The sequence below is a fragment of the Euprymna scolopes genome, chromosome 44, assembly GCF_053919585.1.
Source record: "Euprymna scolopes isolate OS-2025 chromosome 44, ASM5391958v1, whole genome shotgun sequence".
NCBI lineage: Eukaryota > Metazoa > Mollusca > Cephalopoda > Sepiida > Sepiolidae > Euprymna > Euprymna scolopes.
In genome coordinates this window covers 6108085-6133908 of record NC_136525.1, presented here as the reverse complement: position 1 = coordinate 6133908, position 25824 = coordinate 6108085, and the positions used below count along the sequence as shown (strand labels likewise).

Here is a 25824-nt window from a genome sequence, read left to right as displayed (position 1 = left end):
AAGAAAAAGAAATGAAAGAAAAAGAAAAGCAAAAAGAAAGAAAAAAAGAAAAAAGTAAAAGAGAAAGAAAAAGAAAAGAAAAAAGATAAAAAAAGATAAAAAGAAAGAAAAAAGAAAGAAAAAAGAGAAAAAAAGAAAAAGAGAAAAAAAAGAAAAAGAGAAAAAAAAGAAAAAGAGAAAAAAAAGAAAAAGAGAAAAAAAAGAAAAAGAGAAAAAAAAGAAAAAGAGAAAAAGAGAAAAAAGAGAAAAAAAGAAAAAGAGAAAAAAAGAAAAAGAGAAAAAAAAGAAAAAAAGAAAAAAAGAAAAAGAAAAAAAAGAAAAAAGAAAAAGAGAAAAAAAAAGAAAAAAGAAAAAAAGAAAAACAGAAAAAAAGAAAAAGAGAAAAAAAAGAAAAAGAGAAAAAAAAGAAAAAAAGAAAAAAAAAGAAAAAGAGAAAAAAAAGAAAAAGAGAAAAAAAAGAAAAAGAGAAAAAAAAGAAAAAAAGAAAAAAAAGAAAAAAAGAAAAAAGTATATTACTTACGTTTTTTAAAAGTTTATCATCATCTTGCAAAGAAACGAGAAATTCTTCATAAACATCCTGCGAAGAAAAAAAAAAAAAAAAAAAGGAAAAATTTTTAACGCCAGAGTAAAACTATAGACAATAGCAGAACCAGTGAAAATTCCACGGTATGAGAAATATATTTAATCGAAAAATATGTTTCAATAAAGCTGATTTTTCTGGATAGCACAAAAAGATAAGTTTTCTGGATAGAAAAAAAAATATGCAGCAAATATCAATAACATGCAAATATGAGTTTACCAGACCTGGGCCACTGAACCTAATTTGCCCCTGTGCTTGGCCTCCTGGGAAAAATTGTGAAATCCAGATATGGAGCTGCAAAATTGTGACATTATCCCTCATCAACCACACCAGAATCTCCTCTATCACCTGGTTAAGTATACATGCCCCCCCCCCTTACTCTGAACGCTCGCTTTTGAGCTAGGCCCACTTGCATCATCAGAATTATGATCACTTTCTCCTTCATCGATATATTCATCATCACTAGCAGAAACATACTCTTGATCAAATTTGCCTTCGTCTGAATAAGAATTTGTTACTTTATCCAACACTTATTGCACTGTGAAACTCCTTGGTTTCTCTTTTACCTGTCGAAGTGATTGGTTCGTCACTAGCTCATTTCATGGCTACTTTAATCTGCAAACCAATTCCAAACTGCTAAAACAAAGGAAGCCACTAAATCAAGGCGAAACAGCAATTGGGTAGCTATTTTTCGCTCCCTGGCAACACAAAAACACGTGATTGGAAAAATACTAATTTAATGGTAACTCGGTATATAGCACTTTAGAAATTGCCGGTATATCAGTAACTCTCTCTGGTAGGGTTAAGTAAACTGCACAAGGATGTAATATTGCAATGATGGGACAGAGACTGGAGCTTGTTAGATAGTGTGGAACCTATTTGATTAAAGGCACCTTTTTTTGGACCCTGTCCAAGAAGGAGAAACTGATGGTTAGTGCCCCAGCTCAAATGTGACAACAATACTCCATGGATGAACAAATGGAGATATAGGACACTGGCAAGTGCTAGAAGTTTTCTAGCATGATTGGAGGAGCCCGCCTTCCTTGCAGTGTGATTGGCCATGTCTTATGCAAAATGCAAGTTTTTATTAAGGAGATATGTAAACAACGACAACTACTCACCTGGTAAGGATGTTGGCTTGTTTCCTGTGCATTGCTTATGATGTACTTGAGGCAACACATCAAGTACGATTGTTCGCTGAAATAATAATCCTGGATCTTCACGATGAGACCTTTCGTGCGTTGTTCATTGCTCAGAATTTGCTGAAAAAGAAAAACAAAGATGACAGTACGTTTCTAAATTTTTGAGATGAGGATTGGTTATTCGTATTATTTGGATTCATCGGACTACTGTTCTCATCTTGAGTGTGATTTTCACAACGTTTCGGTCAATGTAACCTCCGACCTTCTTCATGTGTATCTTGTCGTACTAGAACTGTCCCCAAGAACCCGTGGCGCAGCGGTTAGAGTACTTGGAAAAGTCAATAGTAAAAGTGATATTCTCCTTAAGGTTAAAGGTTCAATTCTCAGTGCGGACGACCGCAAAATACAATTGCGAATTACTTAGAACTTCTATCCAGTCATGGCTACCCCCCTGTGAAGTAAAAGCGTTCTGTTCGAAATTACATCCTAATTTCTGAGTTCGACAAGATACACATGAAGGTCGGAGGTTACATTGACCGAAACTGAAGATGGGAACCCAAGAAATCCCAATAATATGAAGATAACAGTTAAAATCAGTTTCGTTCACAAAAAAAAAAAAGTGACCTTCAACTATTCTGCATCACTTAACGCTAGAAATCTCGTCTTTTCCTTCAGTGTGACCAAACAAATAAAGTCTCCTGTTCTTGCCTAGATTTAATCTCCCACTGAAGTCATCAGATCTAAGCCTGTCATTAAAACTCTAGTTATAAATCCTTATTATTCTCATATCTGTTCTTTTCATGCAACGCATGTCCTCAACCCTCACTGACCATCATCATACTGTGCACATGAATGCTTTTATTGACTGTCTAGCGATTGTTTAAACAGAACATATAACAATAATAATATTACGGGACAAATACCAATCTCTGATGTTTTACATTGGCCAATGGCGAAACATACCTGGTTCATCTTTGGCCTTGATTTGACGGATCCTCGGAAAAGCCGCAAACAAAGATTCGTACAACTCAAAAAGTCTTGGTGGTATTTACAGCAACTTTATTTTGGATGTTTCCCCCCATTGGAAAGTTGCAACACTGGTCCTAAACTTTTATTATTAACATTTTTCCCTATTCAGAGCCATTATTTTCTGTGGAGCATCCTTCTTCCTCTGACTCCCAACTCTTGACTAACTGATACGTGTATTTTATCTTATTACACCATTTTGTTTATGTTCTAACATTATTTGGAAAAAACATGCCGGGTCCATCTTTGGTCTTGATTTGGTGGATCCTCGGGAAAAGCTGCAAATTAAGATTTGTACCAACAGACAGTATTTTTTAATTGCATCTTTGTACCAACAGACAGTTTAATTGCATCTTTGTACCAACAGACAGTATTTTTAATTGCATCTTTGTACCAACAGACAGTATTTTTAATTGCATCTTTGTACCAACAGGCAGTATTTTTTAATTGCATCTTTGTACCAACAGACAGTATTTTTAATTGCATCTTTGTACCAACAGACAGTATTTTTAATTGCATCTTTGTACCAACAGACAGTATTTTTTAATTGCATCTTTGTACCAACAGACAGTATTTTTAATTGCATCTTTGTACCAACAGACAGTATTTTTAATTGCATCTTTGTACCAACAGACAGTATTTTTAATTGCATCTTTGTACCAACAGACAGTATTTTTAATTGCATCTTTGTACCAACAGACAGTATTTTTTAATTGCATCTTTGTACCAACAGACAGTATTTTTAATTGCATCTTTGTACCAACAGACAGTATTTTTAATTGCATCTTTGGTGGATCCTCGGAAAAAGCTGCAAATGAAGATTTGTGCAACTCAAAGTCTCGGTGATATTTACAGCAGCTTTATTTCAGGTGTTTCCCCCCCATTGAAAAGTTGCAACGCTAAACATAGATTTTTACTATAGACATTTTTCCCTACTCGGAATCATTACTATCTACGATCATCTTTGTCCCTTTAACTCCAACCGAGTTTGCTCTCTCTGACTCCCCTCTTAATTCTGGTATGTGTCTTTCAAGCTCTCTCTCATTACGTCATTAACTTCACGTGCCCAAAGACATGAATCGAATGATCTACCATCGTCACATACTTTGTTTATGTTCTAACATTATTTTCTATTAAAACATTTAAATATAAATAGTTCTGTCAGTAAATATTTATTTCGTGATAACATTCTTTCTAACATTCTATTTTTATGCGTATTCATTGTTTAAACAGGACATATAACAATTATAACATTATGGGACAAATAACAATCTCTGGGGTTTTACATCGGACAATGGAGAAACATACGTGGTCCATCTTTGGTTTTGATTTGACGGATCCTTGGATAAGCTGCAAACAAAGATTTGTACGACCAAAAGTCTTGGTGGTATTTACAGCAACTTTATTTTGGATGTTTCCCCCATTGGAAAACTGCAACCCTGGTCCTAAACTTTTACAATCGACATTTTCCCCTACTCAGGGCCATTATTTTCTGTGGACCATCCCTCTTCCTCTGACTTCCAACCGCATCTGTTGTCTTGGACTCCTAACTCTTGATCAACTGATATGTGTATTTTATCTCGTTACGTCATTTTGTTTACGTTCTAACATTCTTTTTCACCAAGTTAACATTTTTGTTTGTGCTAGTTATGAAACCTAACATTCCTTTCTTTTAAATCATTTTAACAGAAATAATCTTATCTGTAGATATTTATTTCGCGATGATAACATTCTTTCTGCCATTTTATTTTTACAAATATTAATGAAGATCATAATAATCATCGACCAGCACATCTTTCGACGTTGCCTGGCAAATATCTAACAATGGCACTCACCTTTAGGTTTTTTTCCGAGCTTCGATATTCATGCATCAAATATGAACAGAACAGATCATAAGTTTGAACTTCATCCAAGCCCTGAAAAACAAAAAACAGTATTTTTTATTTGTGATACTTTAATTTGATTATTTTGTTTTACGGCATATCCACCCTTTTTGTGTTTACTAATGCCAAATTCGGCCATTTCGGAAAAAAAAGATTTTTCATGCTTGAAGTTATTTATATCGTCAAATATTTATTCATGAGTTTTTGGCTTATTTATTTTGTTTAACGGCATATAAACCCTTTTTCAGGTTTCGGTTTGGTTGTCTTTATATCATTAATTCGTAACGTTTGATTTGGTTGTTTTGTAGCGGATTCTGTTGTTTCCGGTCCTTGCCTTGCAGAACATGTTTGAACTTTGGAAAGGGAAAGTGATATTATATGTGTAATTTGCAATTTTGAACCTTCAACCTCCACCAAGTACCCTAACCACTGTGCCACAGGTCCCCAGTGTGAGCGACCAAAAAATACAATTGCAAATTATTTAGAACCTCTACCCAGTCATGGCTGATGAAATGAGAACATCCCTCCCCAGGACTTCTTGTGTGTAACAGCGAACCATCTGAAACTGTTCTGAAACTCAAAATGGCTTACACTTCTAGAAATTCAGTGCAGATTTCCAATATAAAAGCCAAGTACGTCCAAGGACGGAGTACATCTGGACAGCAGCTGCTAAAAACAGCCTATCCTGCCTTGACAGAGTACAAAATAGACTTCGTGGCTTAGTGGGGGATACCCTTTTCTCTTCCCTACAACCTCTCTCCCGCAGGAGAAATGTGCCCCTGTCTTTGTTTTATCGTTACTTCCATGGCAAGTGCTCGTCTGAGCACCAATCTTTCATGATAAACACCCGTCTGGCTGAAACCACTGTCAAAAATTTTCCCCCACTCTTTAACTGTGCCAAAACCAAAACGTAGATTCCATGAACAAAGCTTCTTTCTTAGAAGTGCACGCCTTTGGAACTCTGTTCCGTTTGCCTGTTTCCCACCTGATTACAACCTGGATGTCTTCAAGTCCAACATAAACAAATCCCTGATGAACCGCCCCCCCCTTAAGTAAGACACTTTATCAAATCTCCAATACTAACGTACTGTACACGCAATAACCCTTATTCCTGAGTGGCTTCCGGGCCTTGTAAAAAAAAAAAAAGAAAAGTTTGACAAGATGCACCTGAAGGTTAGAGGTTACATCGACCAAAATGTAAAAATAACACTTAAGATGAGAACAGTAGTCGAAAGAATCTAAATAATATGAATAACCAATCATCATCTCAAAATTCAAAAGTATAATTTTTTAATATTTTATTTTTTTAATTGTATACTAGCCGGACCTGTGGAAATTCCACAGCAGCATCTTTCATCTGTAATACATTGCTGCTGGGCATTCTGTAGACGTTCAGCGTGAATAGAGACCCCCCACGATATTATTGTAGCCCTTTTGTTAAAACTGTCAAAGTATTTAAGTAATCTGGTTAATGCCGTGTTAAAATATATCGGGGGGGGGGGCATTATCTCCTCTTTTTGGAGTGGGTTAGTTTATTACCTATCGAAGAATGCGGACGGGTCCATTCTATTTTTGTAACCTTCGAGTGCCAATAACCCCTATTTGAGGAGCTATATCTCCCCCCCCCCCCCGCGTTAAATGTTAAACTGACTTCGTCTAACCTTGCTGCAGTGAGAGACACATAAATACGCCCCCTTTCTTTTTTAGTTGCTATGAGATCAGTTGTTTACTTGTCTCGCCTGATGTTTAGCTCGTTTCTTTTTTGTTTCTTTTTTTTTGTTCTTTTTCTTTTTTCTTTTTAAATAATGTTTCATTCACATTGCGTTTAAACGACTATTTTCATTCTTCAACTAAATTCACTATAACTAAACTGGGAAATCCCATCTATATTTTTATAAAGTAATAGGGTTCGTGTGTTTCTGTCTGTGTGTACAGCTCTCCATCATCAACGAAATATAAAGGAGGTAAGAGGGTAGATCTCTCCTGGTAGAGAATAATTAGAACCCATTTTAGGATGTTTCTGTTATAGGAGACATAAGAATCTATGCCTAATTTCTTTATATACTAGTCTACAAACCACCCCCATATCGAATGACTTATGCTCATTTGCATATCACATTATATTAAATCTCTTTAACTAATTACCTCGACCTTATTACATATTGGAAATATTCTAATCATTTCAACTGTACTATTTACAAAATCTATTTAACATTTAATTATTTAATATATTTTCATTTAATTTTATATTCGATTTATTTCACTTTACGTATATTATCAAAACAATTCATTGGCGAGGAAAGCTTTATGTTTTGGGATTGTATTGAAAATGTAATGGAAATTTCAATTTCGTTCCGTTTTAATCGTTTATATTTTACTTGCCAATATAATTGAAAGAATACAATTCAACTATCGTAATTTTAAAAAAGAAATAATTTTATTTTTAAATGAAAAAAATCAATTTAGTAAAATAATTGCATTAAACACCCCCAGCCTTGTCAGCAAACCTGTAAACCTATAAAAGTTAACATTTCGAATGTAAACAGTGATTTTTCGATTTTGTTAGCGCTTGCCGCAATTAAAGACAATTAAAACGGAACTAACTTTATTTCCATTCTATTTTTTAAACAACCCCCAAAACATAACGCTCTCTTCCAGTTATAGCCAATTTTTTTTTAATTAAATAAAACAGGTCAAAATAAACAGATAAGCGCATTTTCTTTTACATTTTTCTTACAACCATTGTCATTTAACCAACTGCAGGATACCGTTACTTTTGTGGGGTTGTTTTGAAAATGGCACGGAGATTATAATTTCGTTCCAATTTAATCTTTCTGGTCGAGCCTATTTCGAAAGCCTGTCTTATCATAGATTTGAACTACAAATAATTTATTACATTTTGATTATTACTATCTTAAGACTTAAAGCTTATATTTATTTCATTTTTCTATTTATATATTGAATTAGTTATTTCCAGTCTTATTTAAACTTAGTGCTTTCTTTAAACCGGATGAACCTTTTATAAAAATATGAGTTTAACGTAAAGAACACGAACAAGGTTTTATTCAACTGAATTTCTTCCAGTTTACTAACAAAATATATAAATTTAAAAGAGATATAAATAATAAAATAAAAAGGTTATGTAATTTAAAAGAAATACACGTACTCACAAAAGCAGAATGGTTATTACACATTTTTTTCTTTAAAACCATAACAATGAGACTAACAATTACCTAGATCTTAGTAATTATTTGTTTTAATAGAACTGTTTTAATTGTACTGTTTACTTAGTTAACCTAAGTTGGTATCACATTTATTTTACATTTACTTTTTTTTTTTAATTATTACTTTTAGACTGTGACGTTTACACCCGGAAGTAATGAGTCACACGTAGGTCGCTTTTATTCATTCCTTTTGGTCAAGATCAAAGTGTAGTATCTGTTCCTCAGATGCTGCACTTCATTTTCTTGTTCTCTTTCGGTGGAGGAGAAATCCTTCACGACTGAGACAATTTTTATTTTTGTACCTTTTCTCCACGTTAAAAAACGACCCTGGTGTCTAACTCTGTCCCGTGGGGAGGCATAGTAAATAGGTACAATATAATTGTTTATAATTGTACTATTCAGAAATATTATTTATAGTTCGTCCATTTCAGTTAGTATACATTTCCTTTACGCTTAATTAATTTACAATCATTAATATCGTTAAACAATTCCGTTTAAAACCGAAATTATGCCACCCAAACGAAGTAGAAACGAAAGTGAGGAAGAAAGAATGGAAAGATTGGAAGCTAATAGACTAAGAGTTGCTGCAATTCGCTCCAATGAAAACAATTCAGATAGAGAAAGACGTCTAGAACTTAACAGGATACGTCAAAGAGAAAGGAGAGCAAGACTGTCAGATTTGGAAAGAGAAACCCAACGTGAAGCTAACAGAACTAGACATGCTGTAAGGCGGTTAAATTCATCACAAGATGAAATTCAAGAAAGGCAAAGATATGCACTGGAAAGAGAAGCAATATTACGATCGAATGAATTATATGAGGTAAGTAGACGTACACAAGGTCAGTTGAGAGTGGCTCAACGACATCAGAATGAATCGGAAACCCAACGAAGCTTTCGCCTATACCTAGGGCAACAACGAGAGGCTGCATGGAGAGAGAGTATGACTTTGCCCCAGCAATTGACAGAAAACGAGGCAGCTAGACAACGAATGACTGCTTTGAGACACCATGAAATAGAACACTGCAATAGAAAAGGATTGCTCTACAACAAAAATGACTCTCTCACTACAGCTGATATAGGAAAAATGGACAAAGTATGTCAACATTGCTCAGCTGTAAAATTTAAAGGAGAAACCCCTGGTTGTTGTTGTTCTTCTGGCAAAGTTGTGCTTGATAGCTTTCCACCACTGCCTCAGTTGCTTCAAGATTTGCTCTCCGGCAATGGTCCCATCTCTAAAGATTTTCTGCAAAATCTACGCAGTTATAACAATTGTTTTGCAATGACATCATTTGGTCACAAAATTGCGGCAGTACATGGGTGGAATCCTTCTTTTAGAATTCGAGGCCAGGTTTGCCACCAGATTGGGAGTCTTTTACCACCTGAAGATGAAACAGCAAAGTTTATTCAAGTCTACTTCTTGGATAGTCTGGAAAAGGAACTACATAATCGGGGACGTGACAGTAGACTCAATAGAGACATTCTCCAAAGTCTGACTGAATTTTTACATGAGAACAACAGCTTTATTTGTCAGCTGAAAACAACAAAGGAGAGGATTGAAGAAGAACACTTGGTAGAACATAAAGTTGTCATAAGGGAAGACCGAAGGCCGCAAGAAGAGCATCCACGGCGATTCAATGCTCCAACAACAACGTATGAGATTGGAATATTAATGGAGAATGAACCAACAGCTAACCGGGATATTGTCTTGCGTTTTAGAAATGATACATTAAAATGGATCTCCGAACTACATCCCCTCTACGATACTTTAATGTACCCGTTAATGTACCCCTATGGTTCTCCATCTTACAACATATACATGAAGGCATCCAATGGGCGAAAAGTTACCCAACAGCAATTTTATTCGTACCATTTAATGACTCGGCCTGGAAACTATTTTCTCTGGTACCGAAGGCTATTTCAACAATGGCTGGTGGATGTGTACTGCAAGATTGAAACAGAACGTTTACAGTTCCTGAGGCGTGAGCAACAGACCCTGAGAGCTGACAATTATAGCAACTTGAGAGATTCAATTCTTAGGGAGGATGGGAATCCAGAACAGTTTGGTCAACGAGTTGTACTTCCGGCAACTTATACAGGAGGCCCTCGATACATGTTTGAGCGTCAAAGTGATGCCATGGCATATGTTCGGCGAATGGGCCGAGCCGACCTCTTCATCACGTTCACAACAAATCCAAAGTGGACAGAAATTACAGAAAATTGTCTTCAAGGGCAAGACCCTCAGGATCGTCCAGATATTGTTGCCAGGGTTTTCAGGCAGAAGCTAAAAAAGTTACTTGAATTTATTAAAAAGGGAGGATTTGGCAGGTTGAGGGCTTTCCTGTACAGTATTGAATATCAAAAAAGAGGACTGCCGCATGCACACATCCTCACCTGGCAGGCCCCAGAGGACAAACTTCTACCAGAAAAAAATGGATCTCTGCATATCTGATCTTCATGCTAAAGTGATGGCACATATGGTGCATGGACCTTGTGGACCATTTAATCCAAATTGTCCATGTATGATTGACAACAAATGTTCCAAAAAATACCCAAAAGAATTTCTTCAGTGTACCGAGCAAGGCCAAGACTCTTACCCCAAGTACAGGCGAAGAAAACCAGAAGATGGAGGCCAGACTGGTACAATAAGGATGAAGAGAAATGGTCGGTATGTTAATCAAGAAATAACAAACCAGTGGATTGTTCCGTACAACAAGGTCCTCCTTCAGCAGTTCAACGCTCACATTAACGTAGAAATTTGCAGCTCGATCCAAAGCATCAAATATGTCCTCAAATACGTGAATAAAGGATGTGATCAAGCAGTGTTTGAACTACAAAGAACTGATGGAGCAGCTAACCAACAAGGCCAAGTACAAAGTCACATTGTGGATGAGATCCAGCAGTTCCAGAATGCAAGGTATGTTGGCAGTTCAGAGGCGGCCTGAAGGATATTGGAACATCCCATCCATGAACATTTCCCCCCAATTGTACAACTTTCTGTTCATCTTGAAAATGGGCAGCGTGTCATGTTCTCAGCTGATACTGCTCTGGAACGAGCCCAAGGTCCACCGCCTGCCACAACTTTGACAGCATTTTTTCAACTCTGCCATGAGGATGACTTTGCAAGGGGTCTCAAATACGTAGAGGTCCCTGAGTTTTACACTTGGAACAAATCGACAAAGAAATGGATGAGAAGAATGCGTGGGGTACAAGTTGAAGGTACTGAAAATGATGATGTATGGAAGGCATCATGCATTGGGAGAATCTACACGATTAGTCCAAAAGCAGGGGAGTGTTATTTCTTACGCCTGTTGCTCAATGAGGTTGCTGGTCCAACTTCATTTCAAAATTTGCGAGCATACAATGGTCAGGTGTTTGAAACATACAGAGCAGCGTGCCTTGCTCGAGGCCTTCTAGAAAATGACCATCACTTGCATCAAGCAGTAGGAGAGGCAAGTGCCACTCAATCACCTTCAAATTTGCGAAGCCTATTTGTGATAATTTTAACAGCCTGTGAGCCAAGAAATCCTCTTGAGATCTGGATGGCTTTTCGTGATGTAATATCTGAAGACATTCTTCACAGATACAGGCAAGAAGTTAACAATCTAGAAGCAGATTTTAATGAGGACATCTACAATAAAACTCTTTGTCTAATTGAAGAAAAAGTTCTCCTTATGTGCGGTCAACCATTGGCAAGCTATGGATTACCTGCACCAACGCAAGGGAGAGATGAAAGACTCGCGAGAGAGTATCAACGTGAAGTTACTTATAATCTTGAAGAACTTTCCCTACAAGCAGAAAATATGCAAGAAAAACTGACCGATTCTCAAAGAGAAGTTTACAATTCATTCATGGCAATGTTGGAAGCACAAGGTGAAATGAACAAAAACATGATGTTTCTTGATGCTCCAGGTGGTACGGGCAAGACTTTTGTAATCAATTTGATCCTTGCAAAGATTAGATCCATGAGAAAGATTGTGCTTGCAACAGCATTCAGTGGCATTGCTGCTACTCTACTACAAGGTGGCCGCACTCTTCACAGCACTTTTAAAGTACCCTTGGATACTCATCGAATGGATCAGCCAGTTTGCAAAATTACTGGTAACTCAGCCTTGGCAAATGTAATTAGAGACACCTCTGCAATCATTGTAGACGAAGCCCCAATGACGCACAAGAGTGCTTATGAAGCAATTGACCGAACACTGCAAGACATCACAGGAAACAAGAATCCCATGGGTGGCATTCCAACCTTATTTTGCAGTGATTTCCGTCAAATCCTCCCAGTGGTTAAAAATGGCACAAGGGCTAACATTGTCAATGCAAGTTTGAAACAATCCTATCTCTGGAGGCACGTTATAGTGAAGAGACTGACTACTAATATGAGAGCCTATATCTCTGATAACACAGCTGCAGCAGACTTCTCAAAATTGCTTCTCCAAATCGGTAATGGTCAGTTTCCTATCACTTCTTCACCTGACACAATTAAGATTCCAACTGCGCTTGGTAAATGTGTCGGTAATCAGAAGCAACTGAAAGACAAAGTGTACCCAGACCTGCAAAACAATGGAAAATCACCGGATTGGCTTGCTGAGAGGGCTATTATTTCGCCATTAAACAGCAATGTGAATCATTTGAACAATTCAATAATGGATGAATTTCCAGGAGACACAAAGCAATACAAGTCAGTTTAAACTCTTTGGAGATATCTGGAATGCCTCCACACATTTTAAATCTCAAAATTGGATCGCCAATCATGATTCTTCGATCCTTGGAACCGCCAAAAACAACAAACGGAACCAGATGTGTTATCACCAGATTGCACACCAATGTACTTGAGGCCACCATTTCTTGTGGTCCCTACAAAGGCGAAACCGTTCTACTGCCAAGGATCCCCTTAGTTCCATCGGACTCAGAACTCCCATTTAAATTCCGGAGACTCCAATTTCCTGTGAAGGTGTGTTTTGCAATGAGCATAAACAAAAGTCAAGGTCAGACATTTAACACCATTGGCGTAGACTTGACATCAGACTGCTTCAGTCACGGTATGTTCTACGTCTCCATCAGCCGGACAGGAAGTTCAGAAAAACTCTACATTCTGGCTCCAAATCAAAGCAGCAGAAATGTAGTTTACCCTGAGGCTCTTCAGTGAAAAGTTCGAGAAATGGATATGAGGAAAAACTGACATGATCTGATTGTGGTAAGTTTTTAGTATTGAATGTGCAAGATAAAATTTAAGCAAGAGTTGAAAATTACTTCAATGAAAAATTTACTATGTAACATCAAGTAACCTTCCTTTTGATGAAAATGTTTTGTGAAGTTCCTGATTGAATTTCAGTCACTACAAGAGGTAGTTAAAATGTTAATCACCTTATGCAATCGTTGCTCTTACAACATCAACTTACTGGAAAGGCGCCCACAGATTTTGGTACCCGAGTGCGCAACAAAGCTCCGTGCGAAGCACGGGTATCTTTGCTAGTAATTTAATAAAGCTATCAAAATCGTGTGTACGTGTTTCTCATCTCCAACCAACTTTGATAAGTTTATCTCTAATATCCTAATAAGTAGTCTGTGACATATTTCCATTGCATAGACGTCTGGTGCAAACGGAAACCCCACAAAATCATTATACCATCTTTAGACAGAACAGATACTACCCTTGAATCCTAGCCAGAACACTAAGATATATTTTAGTTTCACAAAAGCAACATCATTTTTTTATTTTTATTTTTTAAATTGCATTTTCAGTGATCGGGAGATCCTATTTATTAAAAAGAAAGATCGAAGGTGATAACACAGTACGAACATTAAATTTGCGAATCTTTATATTAATTTAATGTTTTTAGTATATTATCACTTTCTACCCTGCATTTTAATAAATAGGATCTCCCGATCGAATAATTTATAATCTCGAAACCGCGACATACATACATATATTGAAGGTATAACGATATTAACATATAGATTCTTGGTAGACCTTAAGTTGGAAAACTCTTCTACATTCACTGACCCAAGAACTCACCCATTCTCACAACGTGACCATACCATCCAAGTCTCCTGTTCTGCACACATCTCCCTAAACTGTCCAGATTTAATCTTTCTCTGAGGTTATCAGATCTAAGCACCTGTCTTTCAGATTTGCGTTACACATTATGATATTCTCATCCTATTTTTATCCATGCAGTGCTCTGCTGATTAAAAATAGCAGAAGTCTCCCGAATATATCATAGCCACCAGCAGGCCGCCCAGCGTTGCCCTGTCATAAAATACGTATAAATATTATATTTTAATTCATAAACTGAGACATGTGCATGAGAATATTATCTCTTTTTCCAAATAGTGAGTCAAGTACAATAACCATTAGGCCAGCTTGACACAATCGTTAAAAAGTGTTTTCAAACCTACTTATTCTTAACATAAGTAATCGGTCACGTGAACGTTTCATGAATGCGCAGTCGTGAAAGAGTTGACAAACAGATCAAAATCCGATGACCCCCCCCCCCAGCAGTACAATTTTTTCAATTTTGACCGCTTAGCATTAGCAGCCTCTGCCCCCCACCCCTCGAATGAAAGCCGATTAAAATTTTTCCACATCTGAATACCCTATATACAAAATTTCAAGTCTGGAAGGGGGTATGAGAACGATTAAAATATATCTCCGAGCAAGTCTAATCATTTAACAAATTGTTTCTGTCAACAATGAGAAGGCTTGCATGAAAGAATTGAGACTGACCCCAAAATCTTTAAATGATTTTGAGAGTTAGCCCAGTGTAATATTCTGAAACAGTCCATTTTATAGGCATTGGCGCAAGCTGAATTTTCAATTAAATGTTGGTCACACACACACACACACACACTCACAGAGTGTCCAAAAAGTCCCTTAAGAGTTTTGAACTTACATAGATTATTTTTAAGATATCTTTCTGTAATTTTAACACAATCTGACTAAGACATTGGGAACCTTTTTTAAAAACGGAAACACTTTTGAATTTATTTAATTACTTAGATTTGGCAGGTGCCCGTTTTAATGAGTTAATGAGGTCAAGTTTGACTGCGGGATTTCATTTACTGCTGAACGCCCCCCCCCCCCCACAAGATGTTATAGGAAAAAGACAAACCCACATGCGGCGAGCGACAAATGTTGAATATTTATCTTCCCGAAATCGAGCAAATTAAATAGACAGGCGAGCTTCGTTGTTAACTCTGAGATATTACGATTTATATGTGATATAAAATAAAAAGTTTTAAAAAGTTGTGAAGCGACCGATCGCTTCTCTGAAAGAAGCCTTTTGTAGACACACAGAAAAAGCGAACACACATACATACATTTTCGCTTTTATATATATAGAAAATAATGTCTCCAATTTTGCACCTTTTTAGCTTTGTATATTTGTGCTCTTTCCAAAACATTATTCATGATAGATTGCAGAATCTCTGGATTGTGATTCAACTCCCTTATTTCGTTCCTGATGTTTTCCTTCAATTTTTGCAGAGTTTTGAGTTTGTTAACATAGACTCTTTCTTTAAGATATCCCCACAAGACAATTTACATGAAAATGCTGTTAGCTCTTCGCGTCAAAACGATTGATCCCTGATTTTGGTAAAATAATTTCATAACTTGCGTACATTGTTCAATGCTATCCAAAATTAATTTTCAAAATATTATCTGTAAAATATCTGAAACTAGCGGGGGTACCCGGCGTTGCCCGAGTGTTTGTTTCCGGGACGGGGGGGGGGGAGTTTTAAAAAATGTTATGGTAGGTAAGTAGGAAGGATCAAACCCGGAGTCATGAGTAAAAGTAGGAAAATAAAGTGTGAAAAAAAAAAAAAAAAAAAAACATCTGCAACGTTAACAGTTCGGCCACCAAGAAAAGTCCATTCCAGTTGTTTAGGAAAAAAAAAAAAAAAAACGTCTACGGTAGGTCGGCGCGAACGTGAAAATATAATGTGAATTGTCCAGCACGCTAACCACTACGCCACAGAGCACTGCAGCTTAGTTTAGTGATTTTAAATAACTTCACATGAAAGAACTACGAAGCCAAACCGGTGTTCTCTTCTCAACTGTTCCTTGTGAACGATCCCCAAACGGTGTTAAGTGGTGGCAGGGGGAGGAGGAATTTATTAGAGAGAAAATATTTTACCACTTCCATTGATCTTAACCGATTTTGGCCGTGACTTCTCAGCAGAAAAAGTATAGAAATCTAAGATTATCGAGGAATTTGAGAAATAATAAGCCTATAACACACCTCAGATATTGTTCTGCCGTTTGTGCATATTATATTTGCATGAAATATCTTGATTTTTAATCCTATTAATGTCAAAATCCGACGGGAAAAAATGAGTTCATTTTATTTATATAGAGATAAAGAAAAAAAAAAAAATCATTAATGGTACAATGACAAAGATGTTATTTTTTTATTTCTCTTGCCTCTATGCAAAGCTTAAGTGGTTGATGTGTCGACTCAATGGCCTAAAAAAAAAAAAAAAAAAAAAAAAAAAAAGATGGTCGCTGAGTTCGAGTTTTACATAAATACTGAAACTGAAAGAAATATTCCTTTGAATGTTTACATCTGCAACCATCAATTAACTGTGAATAACGGTTTAATGGCCACATTCTTACTTTTATACATAGATAAATTTTTAATTGTTCGAATCAAACTAGCATCTGCTCCACCCTGTGCTCCGAGGTTGGTTGGTTGGTTGGTTTTTTTTTTTACGGCATATCAACCCTTTTCGGGTTATTTAATGCCGAATCCAAAGATTTTGAAGAAAAAATTTTTTTAATAGAATATATTTGTTGTTTTCACGTCGGTTTCTATTTAACCCATAGTTGGGACCCTAACAGGTACTACCACTCCGGGTCAGAGTGGACCTGGGAGCAATGGCAATTAAAGGGTGGCTCCACACTCCCCAAAGCCCGCAAGCTGGGGCCTCACCATTGGATATAGTTTAAGGTCATATCCAGGAACCCCATTGAGGGACTTTTACCTTCTGCAGGGGAGCAGTCGGCGTATTCTAATGCCCCACCGACAGGGCGGGTGCTCCGAGGTAACAAAACTTTCCGACAACCCCAATATTCTGCCGTTTAGTCTACGCTTTTCTATATATTATTCAAACAATCAGCGATGCACTGTTAACCATGCAGCGTGAACGAGTGCATCTCGTAAATATATGTTCGTATTTTATTTTGATTCTCCATGCCAATTTTCTTTTGGGCAAATTTCGACAGGAGCCAAGATTTCCTCCTTTTTCTTTTTTTTTTTGGGGGGGGGGTCGGGGGATTTACACTCATAATTTTTTACTGGGAGATTTTCCCCATTTTTTTTTTACATTCTTTGTAGTGTTGCCATTGCATGTTGTGTATATATTTTTTTTTATCCATTTAATAAAAAAAAAAATTTCCCCGCTAATATTAAAAGTTTGTAGACAAAACAATGCAAAACAAAAACAAAAAAAAAAGAAACAAATTAACAAAAACAAAAATAAATCTTGAAATACGGGTTTCATTGTGTCACTAGCAGGCCGCCTTTTGTTTCTTGGTCATAAAATATCCTTAAATATGATATCTTTATTCATGCAGATTTCGCATTCATCATTTTAGAGTCAATTGTACCCAATATATATAGTGGGCAACCTGGCGTGGTCTGATAATAAAAAAAAAAAAAAAAAAAAAAAAAAAAAAAAATTTTACTTTTTTTTTTTTTTTTTTTTTTTTTTTTTTTTTTTTTTTTTTACTTGCGTTCACCCTTAACAAGGTATATCACTACTTGGACATAAGCTACTATCTGGGACCATGCCTAGGAAAAATTAACAAAATGTTGGTTTACGTAACATTTAAACTTCTGCATATCAGTACAGTCAGGGAAACAGGTAGCAGGAAGGGAATTCCAAAGTCTAACTGTTCAAGTTAAATATGCTTACATATAATATTTTCATTCATGTAGATTCCAGATTTATTACCATTAATATTTATTATTTTTTATGGAGTTAATTCTCTTTTGATTATTACATTGTACCCAATATATAGCAGTAGCTCATCTGCATGGCCTGGTTGTAAGATAGGCTTAAATATAATATTTTCATTGATGCAGATTACATATTTATCATATCTATATATTAATACGATAGCGTGTGTGTTCTTGTGTGTGTCACGATTACATCTGGGTCGTTTAATTGTTATGTTCTATTTCTTGTCATAAATAATTTTACCAAACATTCTTTATAAGTTTTGATTTTGGTTTCGACTATAGCTGTTTGCACTTAAATCATCTAATTTTTTTTTTATAAATTATTTTATCAAGAATTCTTCATAAGTTTTGGTTTCAGTTTCGATTATGGCTGAAGGAACTTAAGTCATATATATATATTTCTTTTTTCATAAGTTTTTATTTCGGTTTCGATTCAAGCACTCAAGTAATATAAATATATATATTTTTTTTGAAATTGCAACTTTATAATATATAAAAACCGATAGAACATTATATATAATAATATATACGAAATCTGCAAGAATTAAAATATCATATTTAAGTGTACTTTACAACTGGGCTTTTCCGGGCGTTCGTGTTAGATTAGATTAATTTTTGCAGTTTTAACAAAAGAGCTACAATAATATCAGAGTGTCTCCATTTACACTGAACATCTACAAAATGCCAACATCAATATATTGCGTATGAAGGAGTCCCCTGTGGAATTTCCACAGGTCCCGCTAGTTATTATTATTATTATTATTATAATAGAATCAAAGGTTGTCACAACTGAGGTTGGTAATGGCGATAAGCTGTTACATGATAAGGGCTGTCCCCTTTTCATGTAAGTATAAAAATAGAGAGATTTAGTTAAAATGAAAATGAAATAGCAATAGACAAAATTCGAACCTCGTAATTTAGGTTTAGAAATAGATTACGTGTGAGAATTAGAAAAAGGAATGTAAAGCAAACGATTGTTTAGAATAGAGATAAAATATTTCAAGAAAAGAATGTGCACTGTCAATTTTGTTATGAAAATTTAATTGAAAGAATGCAGCTATAAGATAATGTTTCTAACATATTGGAAAAATAGGTTACTGAGTATAGGTTAAAATTCCTTTTGTAAAAAAAAGGAAAGGTTTTGGACACGCATGTCCAGAACACGTGAAAGAAGGCACATGTTTTAACGTGTATGACGTCATGGAAAATAGAAAGTTCTAGAAATAGATAGAAAAACTTTATAGAGTTAAGAGACAGAAGGGGAGAAACTCAGAGAGGGTCTGGGAATTCGAACGTCTAGAAGCGAGACGGTCACTTTGAAACTTAATATGTGAAGCTTTGAATTCTTGATGATGAAAACCACGGCCGGACGTAAGAAGAAATAAAACCATCAGGTGTTTTTGTAAACGTCGTCTTTGTGTTGTGATTCCAGCAAAAGGTAAAGTGAATTGTATTATATGTCTGTATATCTGTGTTATAAAATGTCTTAACATACACATCTCATATCTACAATGTGAACTCTACATCTTACATATCTACACTAAGACTGTCTGAACACTATCTCCTCCCTCTAAGAGCTTCCATCAACACATCTAAGTATGAACAGTTTTTAAAATATATGAATCTTCATAACACGAACAATCTCTCTTACAACATATCTCTAAGATACAACATCACTTATAATAAAACTCTCTTAATAAAAAAACCCATATATATATATATATATATATATATATATATATATATATATATATATATATATATATATAGACAATGTTATAAGTTCCAAATCTCAATGACTATTGATCAGAATTTAACAAATGAAGGCTCGTTGGAAAGGTAATGACCTGAATTGTGTAGTGGGCTATGTAACATCTGCCTTTAAGGTCACACATTAAGGGGATCAGCCATCATCCAGAGCCTATTTTTTGCACTTTTTTTACAGCTATAAAATGTTTCAGCCAGTTATTTGTTTTCCATATGAATTACAAAATATCTGATATTTCCCAAAACCTCTGCCTTGATGGAAAGGAGACTAAAATTTACTGCTATGGTTTCAAATAATCTGAAATAAGAGCAAGGGGAGACTTGATTCCAAATATTTCTCATATGTTATATCGCCCCTCTTTGGTTTTCATACATAAAGTAAATTTCACAATGTATAAGGATTATTTGATACTGGAGAGGGTTTATATATATATATTTAAAAAATTTTCTTTATGTAAATAGTCATATCTTGCTACGAACTGCAGACCGTTTCAATCATATTAGATATCATCAGGCAAGAAAAATTAAGGTACAAAAACTAAAAAGGTTCCAGACCTTTTCAAATTTTGAGGAGAGAAAATTTGCCATGAGTGGCGATAGGCAAAAATTAAAATTCTTATCTAAGAACTTTAATTTTTGCCCATCGCTCCTCATGGCAAATTTTCTCTCAAAATTTGAAAAGGTCTGGAACACCTTTTTGGTTTTTGTACCTTAATTTTTCTTGCCTGAGGATATCTAATATGATTGAAACGGTCTGCACATCGTAGCAAAATATGACTGTATTTACGTAAAAAGATAAAAAATATAACTTGCTCTCTTACGATTGAGCACTATCAACGACCCTTGTAGAAATTCAATTATTTTCAATTTTTGGATATCTTCCCACCGGAAAGAAATATATATACGAGTGTGTGTGTGTGGGGGGGGGCATGGCTCAGAGGCTAAGGAATGAAGGTGGGAGTTGAATGTTTTGGTTTCGATTTTAGCTGATGGCACCAAAGTCATATATATATATATATATTAGTTTTGATCTTACTATATACTATATATTAGGTTCAATAATCAATAATCAATAGAGAATTGTCTCTATAATAAAACATAATTTGCATGAATTAAAATATCATATTTAAGCATATCTTATGACCGGGCAACGCCAGGTGGCCTGCTAGTATAATTATAAAACTCTGTGAACCGTTCGTCCGTGATTGATAGAACTTTGTCTTCAACTATCAGGCGATTCCATCTTTGAAAAATTGAATTGATAGTCATAAACTGCGTTGAGAATGATGGTGACGATAAAAATTCTGGAGCCCAAAAGATCGTTTCAAAAGGTAGTACTCAGGTTTTCGGAGCCCTTTTTTTTTTTTTTTTTTTTTTTTTTTACATAGGCAATAGGAAATACACACATGCGCAAAAGACCACCGGGAACGAGTATAAAAGAGAGAGCAACAAGTGGTTTCTTTCTTTTCAGGACCAGCTTTCGAGCCGGTCGGTCTATGGACCGACCGCGCGTACATTACGCCATTCACTACTATGTGGGACAAAAAGCTAACAGACCGTATGTACACATTCTCACTCTTTCTCTCTCTATCTACTACTGGTCCCTGAGAACACCTTCGTGTAGCTGACTGCTAACTGATGTCAACTCTCTATCCTCTTCTTTGTCTACACGCTGGACTATCATTCCAATTTCCACTACATCGCACACTTCTCTTCCGATGCGCGAACAAACGATAGTGACCCGAACTTGAGATGAACACACATTTCCTTTTCTTTCTACAACACCAGTCCCGCAACAAACATTGGTTACACCCTCGCGGACATGAACACATGTTATATCTAAAACGTTCATTCTTTCAACAGTAAATAAACGACGTTTATCTTATCCATCAATTGAGTCTTTGTTTCCTTCAATTCCATTCGTTTCATTATTTTCTTGTGGCGAGTTAGGGTATTATTATATCCTGGTCTGCAACAGATGTGCAATTTGTATTATTTATTTTATTTATTTATTTGTCGACTATTATCCTCATCTTTTTTTTTTTTTTTTTTTTTTTTTTTTTATATAGGCATCACCACATTATCAAGGCCAAGAGGCCACTCAAGGATAAGGGTTAAAGAGTGTACAGTAGAAATTGGACAATATAGTAATCATTAGTAATGAAAATTTGGTAAATTTGATAACTTATATGGAACGGTTCATCAAGAACTTATTTACGTTAGACTTGAAGACAACCATATTGTAGTCAGCCGGAAAGCAGGAAAACGGAAGACAATTCCACAGGCGTGCAGTTCTAAGAAAGAAGCTTTGTTCAAGGAATCTACGTTTAGGTTTAGGCACAGATAAAGAGTGGGGGGAATTATTGATAGTGTTTACAGCTAGACGAGTGTTTCTTGTGAAAGTTTGGCGAGGGGGGACCATAGATTGAAGCTCAGTCGAACACTTTCCATGAAAATAACGATACATCAGAGACAAACTCGCAACATCTCTTCTGTGAGATAGAGGTTGCAAGGAAGAGAAAAGGACATCTCCTACGAGGCTACGAAGTCTATTTTGAACTCTATCAAGGCAGGCCAAGTCCTTTCTAGCAGCTCCTGCCCAGATGTGGCAACAGTATTCCATCCTTGGACGTACCTGGCTCTTATATAGATAGAGAATAGCATCAGCAGTGAGATATCTACCGGATCGATAGAAAGATCCCACCATTTTTCCAGCGGCCTTGGCAACAGATTTGATGTACGTGTTCCATTTAAGATCAGGAGTAATGGTCAAGCCAAGAAGCTTGTCAAAACTTTACGAGTTTAAATAAATAGAAGGCTTGAACAATGACAAAGCACGCTCCGAATGCCCATGCACAGCTTTTATGAAAAGGGACAGGCCCCAGTAAAAAATTAAAGTATCAGCAGGTCACCCGGTGCTGCCAGGTCATAAAATGTGTTTAAATACATGTTAATTCATCAATTTCGTATTTATAATTATAGAGAAATTTTTTTTTTTTTTTTTGATTATTGTATTGTACCCAATATTTATAGTAATGATTTCAAAAGTATTAAAAAACGAAAAAAGAAAGAATGATTTTGGCGACATCAATTGAAATTGAAACCAAAGAATTCAGCCATAGTCATTATTTAGCGCTTCAATCTTTGTTGTTGCCATCTAAGCTATCACCAGATGAATGAAAAAGACCAAAACTTAAATCGCGTGATTGGAAGATGGTCCAAAATAATCCAAAAGGCCGAAATATTTGTGAATTATTCCACAGATTTCGGCCTGTTGGATTATTTTGGACCATCTTCCAATTACGCGATTTCTTTGGATTTTACTTGTGCGAATGGAAATTTAACTAACTTTCTTGGATTTACATCTTTGGATTTTACCGTCATTGGATAATTTATCCTTCACCAGACTATCAATTCACGTGAAATCACATTTTTTCTTCACCATATTCCCTCTGCTTCACTTTTTGTTATTAAGTAAGATCTTTGACTTACTTGCAGTTTCATCAAATACTTTTGCATGCAAAATCCGATCCCGCATTTTGCTAATTCCTACCCTCTGATGAGAAGGAAAGTATTTCTTCGAAACTCAGCGGATCAAGGACTATCCATTTATCTAGTGCTTCCTTTTCAACTTAAATATGTTTTTAACTCTTTTTCAAAGTGTTTTTTTAACATGTTTTATGAACTGTTTGCTCTTATTATAAGCTCTATCTCCTATTTGCTTTTATCGAGCTTTTACATCTGGTTGAGATTACTTTATAAATATTAATTCTTTAATATTTATAATATACTTGGATCATTTTGGTAAATTTAAATGTAATTTTTATTTTTATATATATATATATATATATATATATATATATATATAATATTTTCACAAAATCAAGACAATACAAATAAAAGATGATTATTATTGTCTTGATTTTGTGAAAAATCAAGATATGCATGATCAATTATGAAAACCGATAATCATAAAGCTTAAATAATTAAGTCGATTAATTTTGACTAATTTTTATTGGTATTTGAACATTACCGAATTTTAATATATTTTAATTTTTGGTTAAAAAATATCAAGATATATAATTATTACAGTAATAATTTTTTTTTTTTTTTTAATATCTACAGACCCTAGTGTAGGGTTTCATCCTTTTGGAAATCATCAGTGTAGGGTAACATAATTACTACCGATCAGGAGATTCGAACCCGGACACAAAGACATCTCTGACTCCATTAGCAAGGAACAAACCCCACAACCAATCTCAACTGTGAGAAATTATATATGTTTTAACAAAATCAAGACACTTATTATATATGCAAATTCTTAATTGTAGGTGTCAATGGAATTAAAGGAATAAATTGTAAGATGGTTAACATCATGAAATTTGGAATATAGACTTGTTTATATATATATATATATATATATATATATATATATATATATATATATATATTTATTATTCAGACTACTCTTATCACATTTTGGCTGATTTAACTACCAACATTTTCTTTTACATTTTTAACACTTATCAAGTGTTGAATATGACACCAAGATTGTGAAGTGAAACAACACTTAAATGATCAGTTATGGTGGAAGTTGGGTTTGTTTATTTACGAGGACAGATACACAAAAACTGGTTTATGTTAGACTTAAAAACTTTTGCAGCTTAGTAGTGTCAGAAAATCAGGAAACAGAGAGGGTATTCCAAAGAGAAGAAATTTCAAAAGTATTTAAAAAAAAAAAGAAAAAAGAAAAAAAAAAAATGGACTTTGACGCCATCAGCTGGAATTGAAACCAAAACAGTCAGCACTCCAGTCATAGTCATTGTTTATCACTTCAGACGCAACATTGCAACGATAGGACAGATTATAAGATCACACAGTTTTTTTATGGATAAAAAAAAAAAGAAGAAACATTAAAGTTCTTGAAAGGTCAGTTAAAAAAAAAATAAAATAAAAAAGATAAAAATTCTTGTCACTTGCCAGAATGTTTCAAATATAAGAAAATTCAAGATGAAAATAACAATATGAAACATCCCATGTAAACCTCATCAAATATCTCTTGAATGATGGCCTTATGCCATACTAAACCTAGCCAGAGTTAAAAAAAAAAAAAAAAAAAAATGGCTTACCAGGAATAGGCTTAGTTTCTGTAAAAAATCAATTTGTTGTTCTGGTACTTTGCGTTCTTTCAACTTATCAGCAGTTTTTCTAAAAATCAAAAGAAAATAGAAAGAATTAATCTATTATATGAAGTGAAAATGTTTGTATGCTTGTTTATATGCCTAGCTGAAACTTGAAACATACTTAACAAACACACACAAAGATGGTTACTTTATTTTATTTTTTTTTGTTAAATTGAAATAACCCTATATGTATATCTAAACAATAAAAAAAAAAAAATCATTATTTGGGTTAAATTAGCCTTTCATATAATTGAATGTTATCAAGAAGTATACACGCCTTTTAATGTGATCAAGAAGCATACACGCCTTTTAATGTGATCAAGAAGTATACACGCCTTTTAATGTGATCAAGAAGTATACACGCCTTTCAATGTGATCAAGAAGCATACACGCCTTTTAATGTGATCAAGAAGCATACACGCCTTTTAATGTGATCAAGAAGTATACACGCCTTTTAATGTGATCAAGAAGTATACACGCCTTTTAATGTGATCAAGAAGTATACACGCCTTTCAATGTGATCAAGAAGCATACACGCCTTTTAATGTGATCAAGAAGTATACACGCCTTTTAATGTGATCAAGAAGCATACACGCCTTTTAATGTGATCAAGAAGCATACACGCCTTTTAATGTGATCAAGAAGCATACATGCCTTTTAATGTGATCAAGAAGCATACACGCCTTTCAATGTGATCAAGAAGCATACACGCCTTTCAATGTGATCAAGAAGTATACACGCCTTTTAATGTGATCAAGAAGCATACACGCCTTTTAATGTGATCAAGAAGTATACACGCCTTTTAATGTGATCAAGAAGCATACACGCCTTTTAATGTGATCAAGAAGCATACACACCTTTTAATGTGATCAAGACGTATACACGCCTTTTAATGTGATCATCTAAAGGGAAATATTTTTTTTCCAGAGTTATTTCCCTTATGATTACTCAATTTATGTTGGTGCATGTCCAGAGAGAGGATTGGGCATTAAAGTTTGAACTCAATACATGTTTGCGTGGATGACACGGATTTTGAAGCTTACCTTGAAAATTTAAA

At 35.1% G+C, this 25824-nt stretch overlaps 1 protein-coding gene across 1 annotated transcript in view; it reads right to left on the bottom strand.

Annotated features, from left to right (window-relative positions):
* The window catches only part of LOC145268655 (nucleoporin NUP188-like), a 568258-nt gene that overhangs the window by 201932 nt on the left and 340502 nt on the right, over positions 1-25824 (bottom strand). The window contains exons 4-7 of the mRNA XM_080124140.1: positions 24714-24792; positions 4584-4664; positions 1702-1842; positions 521-577 (exon numbers count right to left, since the gene is read on the bottom strand). Of these exons, the coding sequence (XP_079980266.1) occupies positions 521-577; positions 1702-1842; positions 4584-4664; positions 24714-24792 (358 nt within the window). The remainder of the gene's footprint in view (positions 1-520; positions 578-1701; positions 1843-4583; positions 4665-24713; positions 24793-25824) is intronic.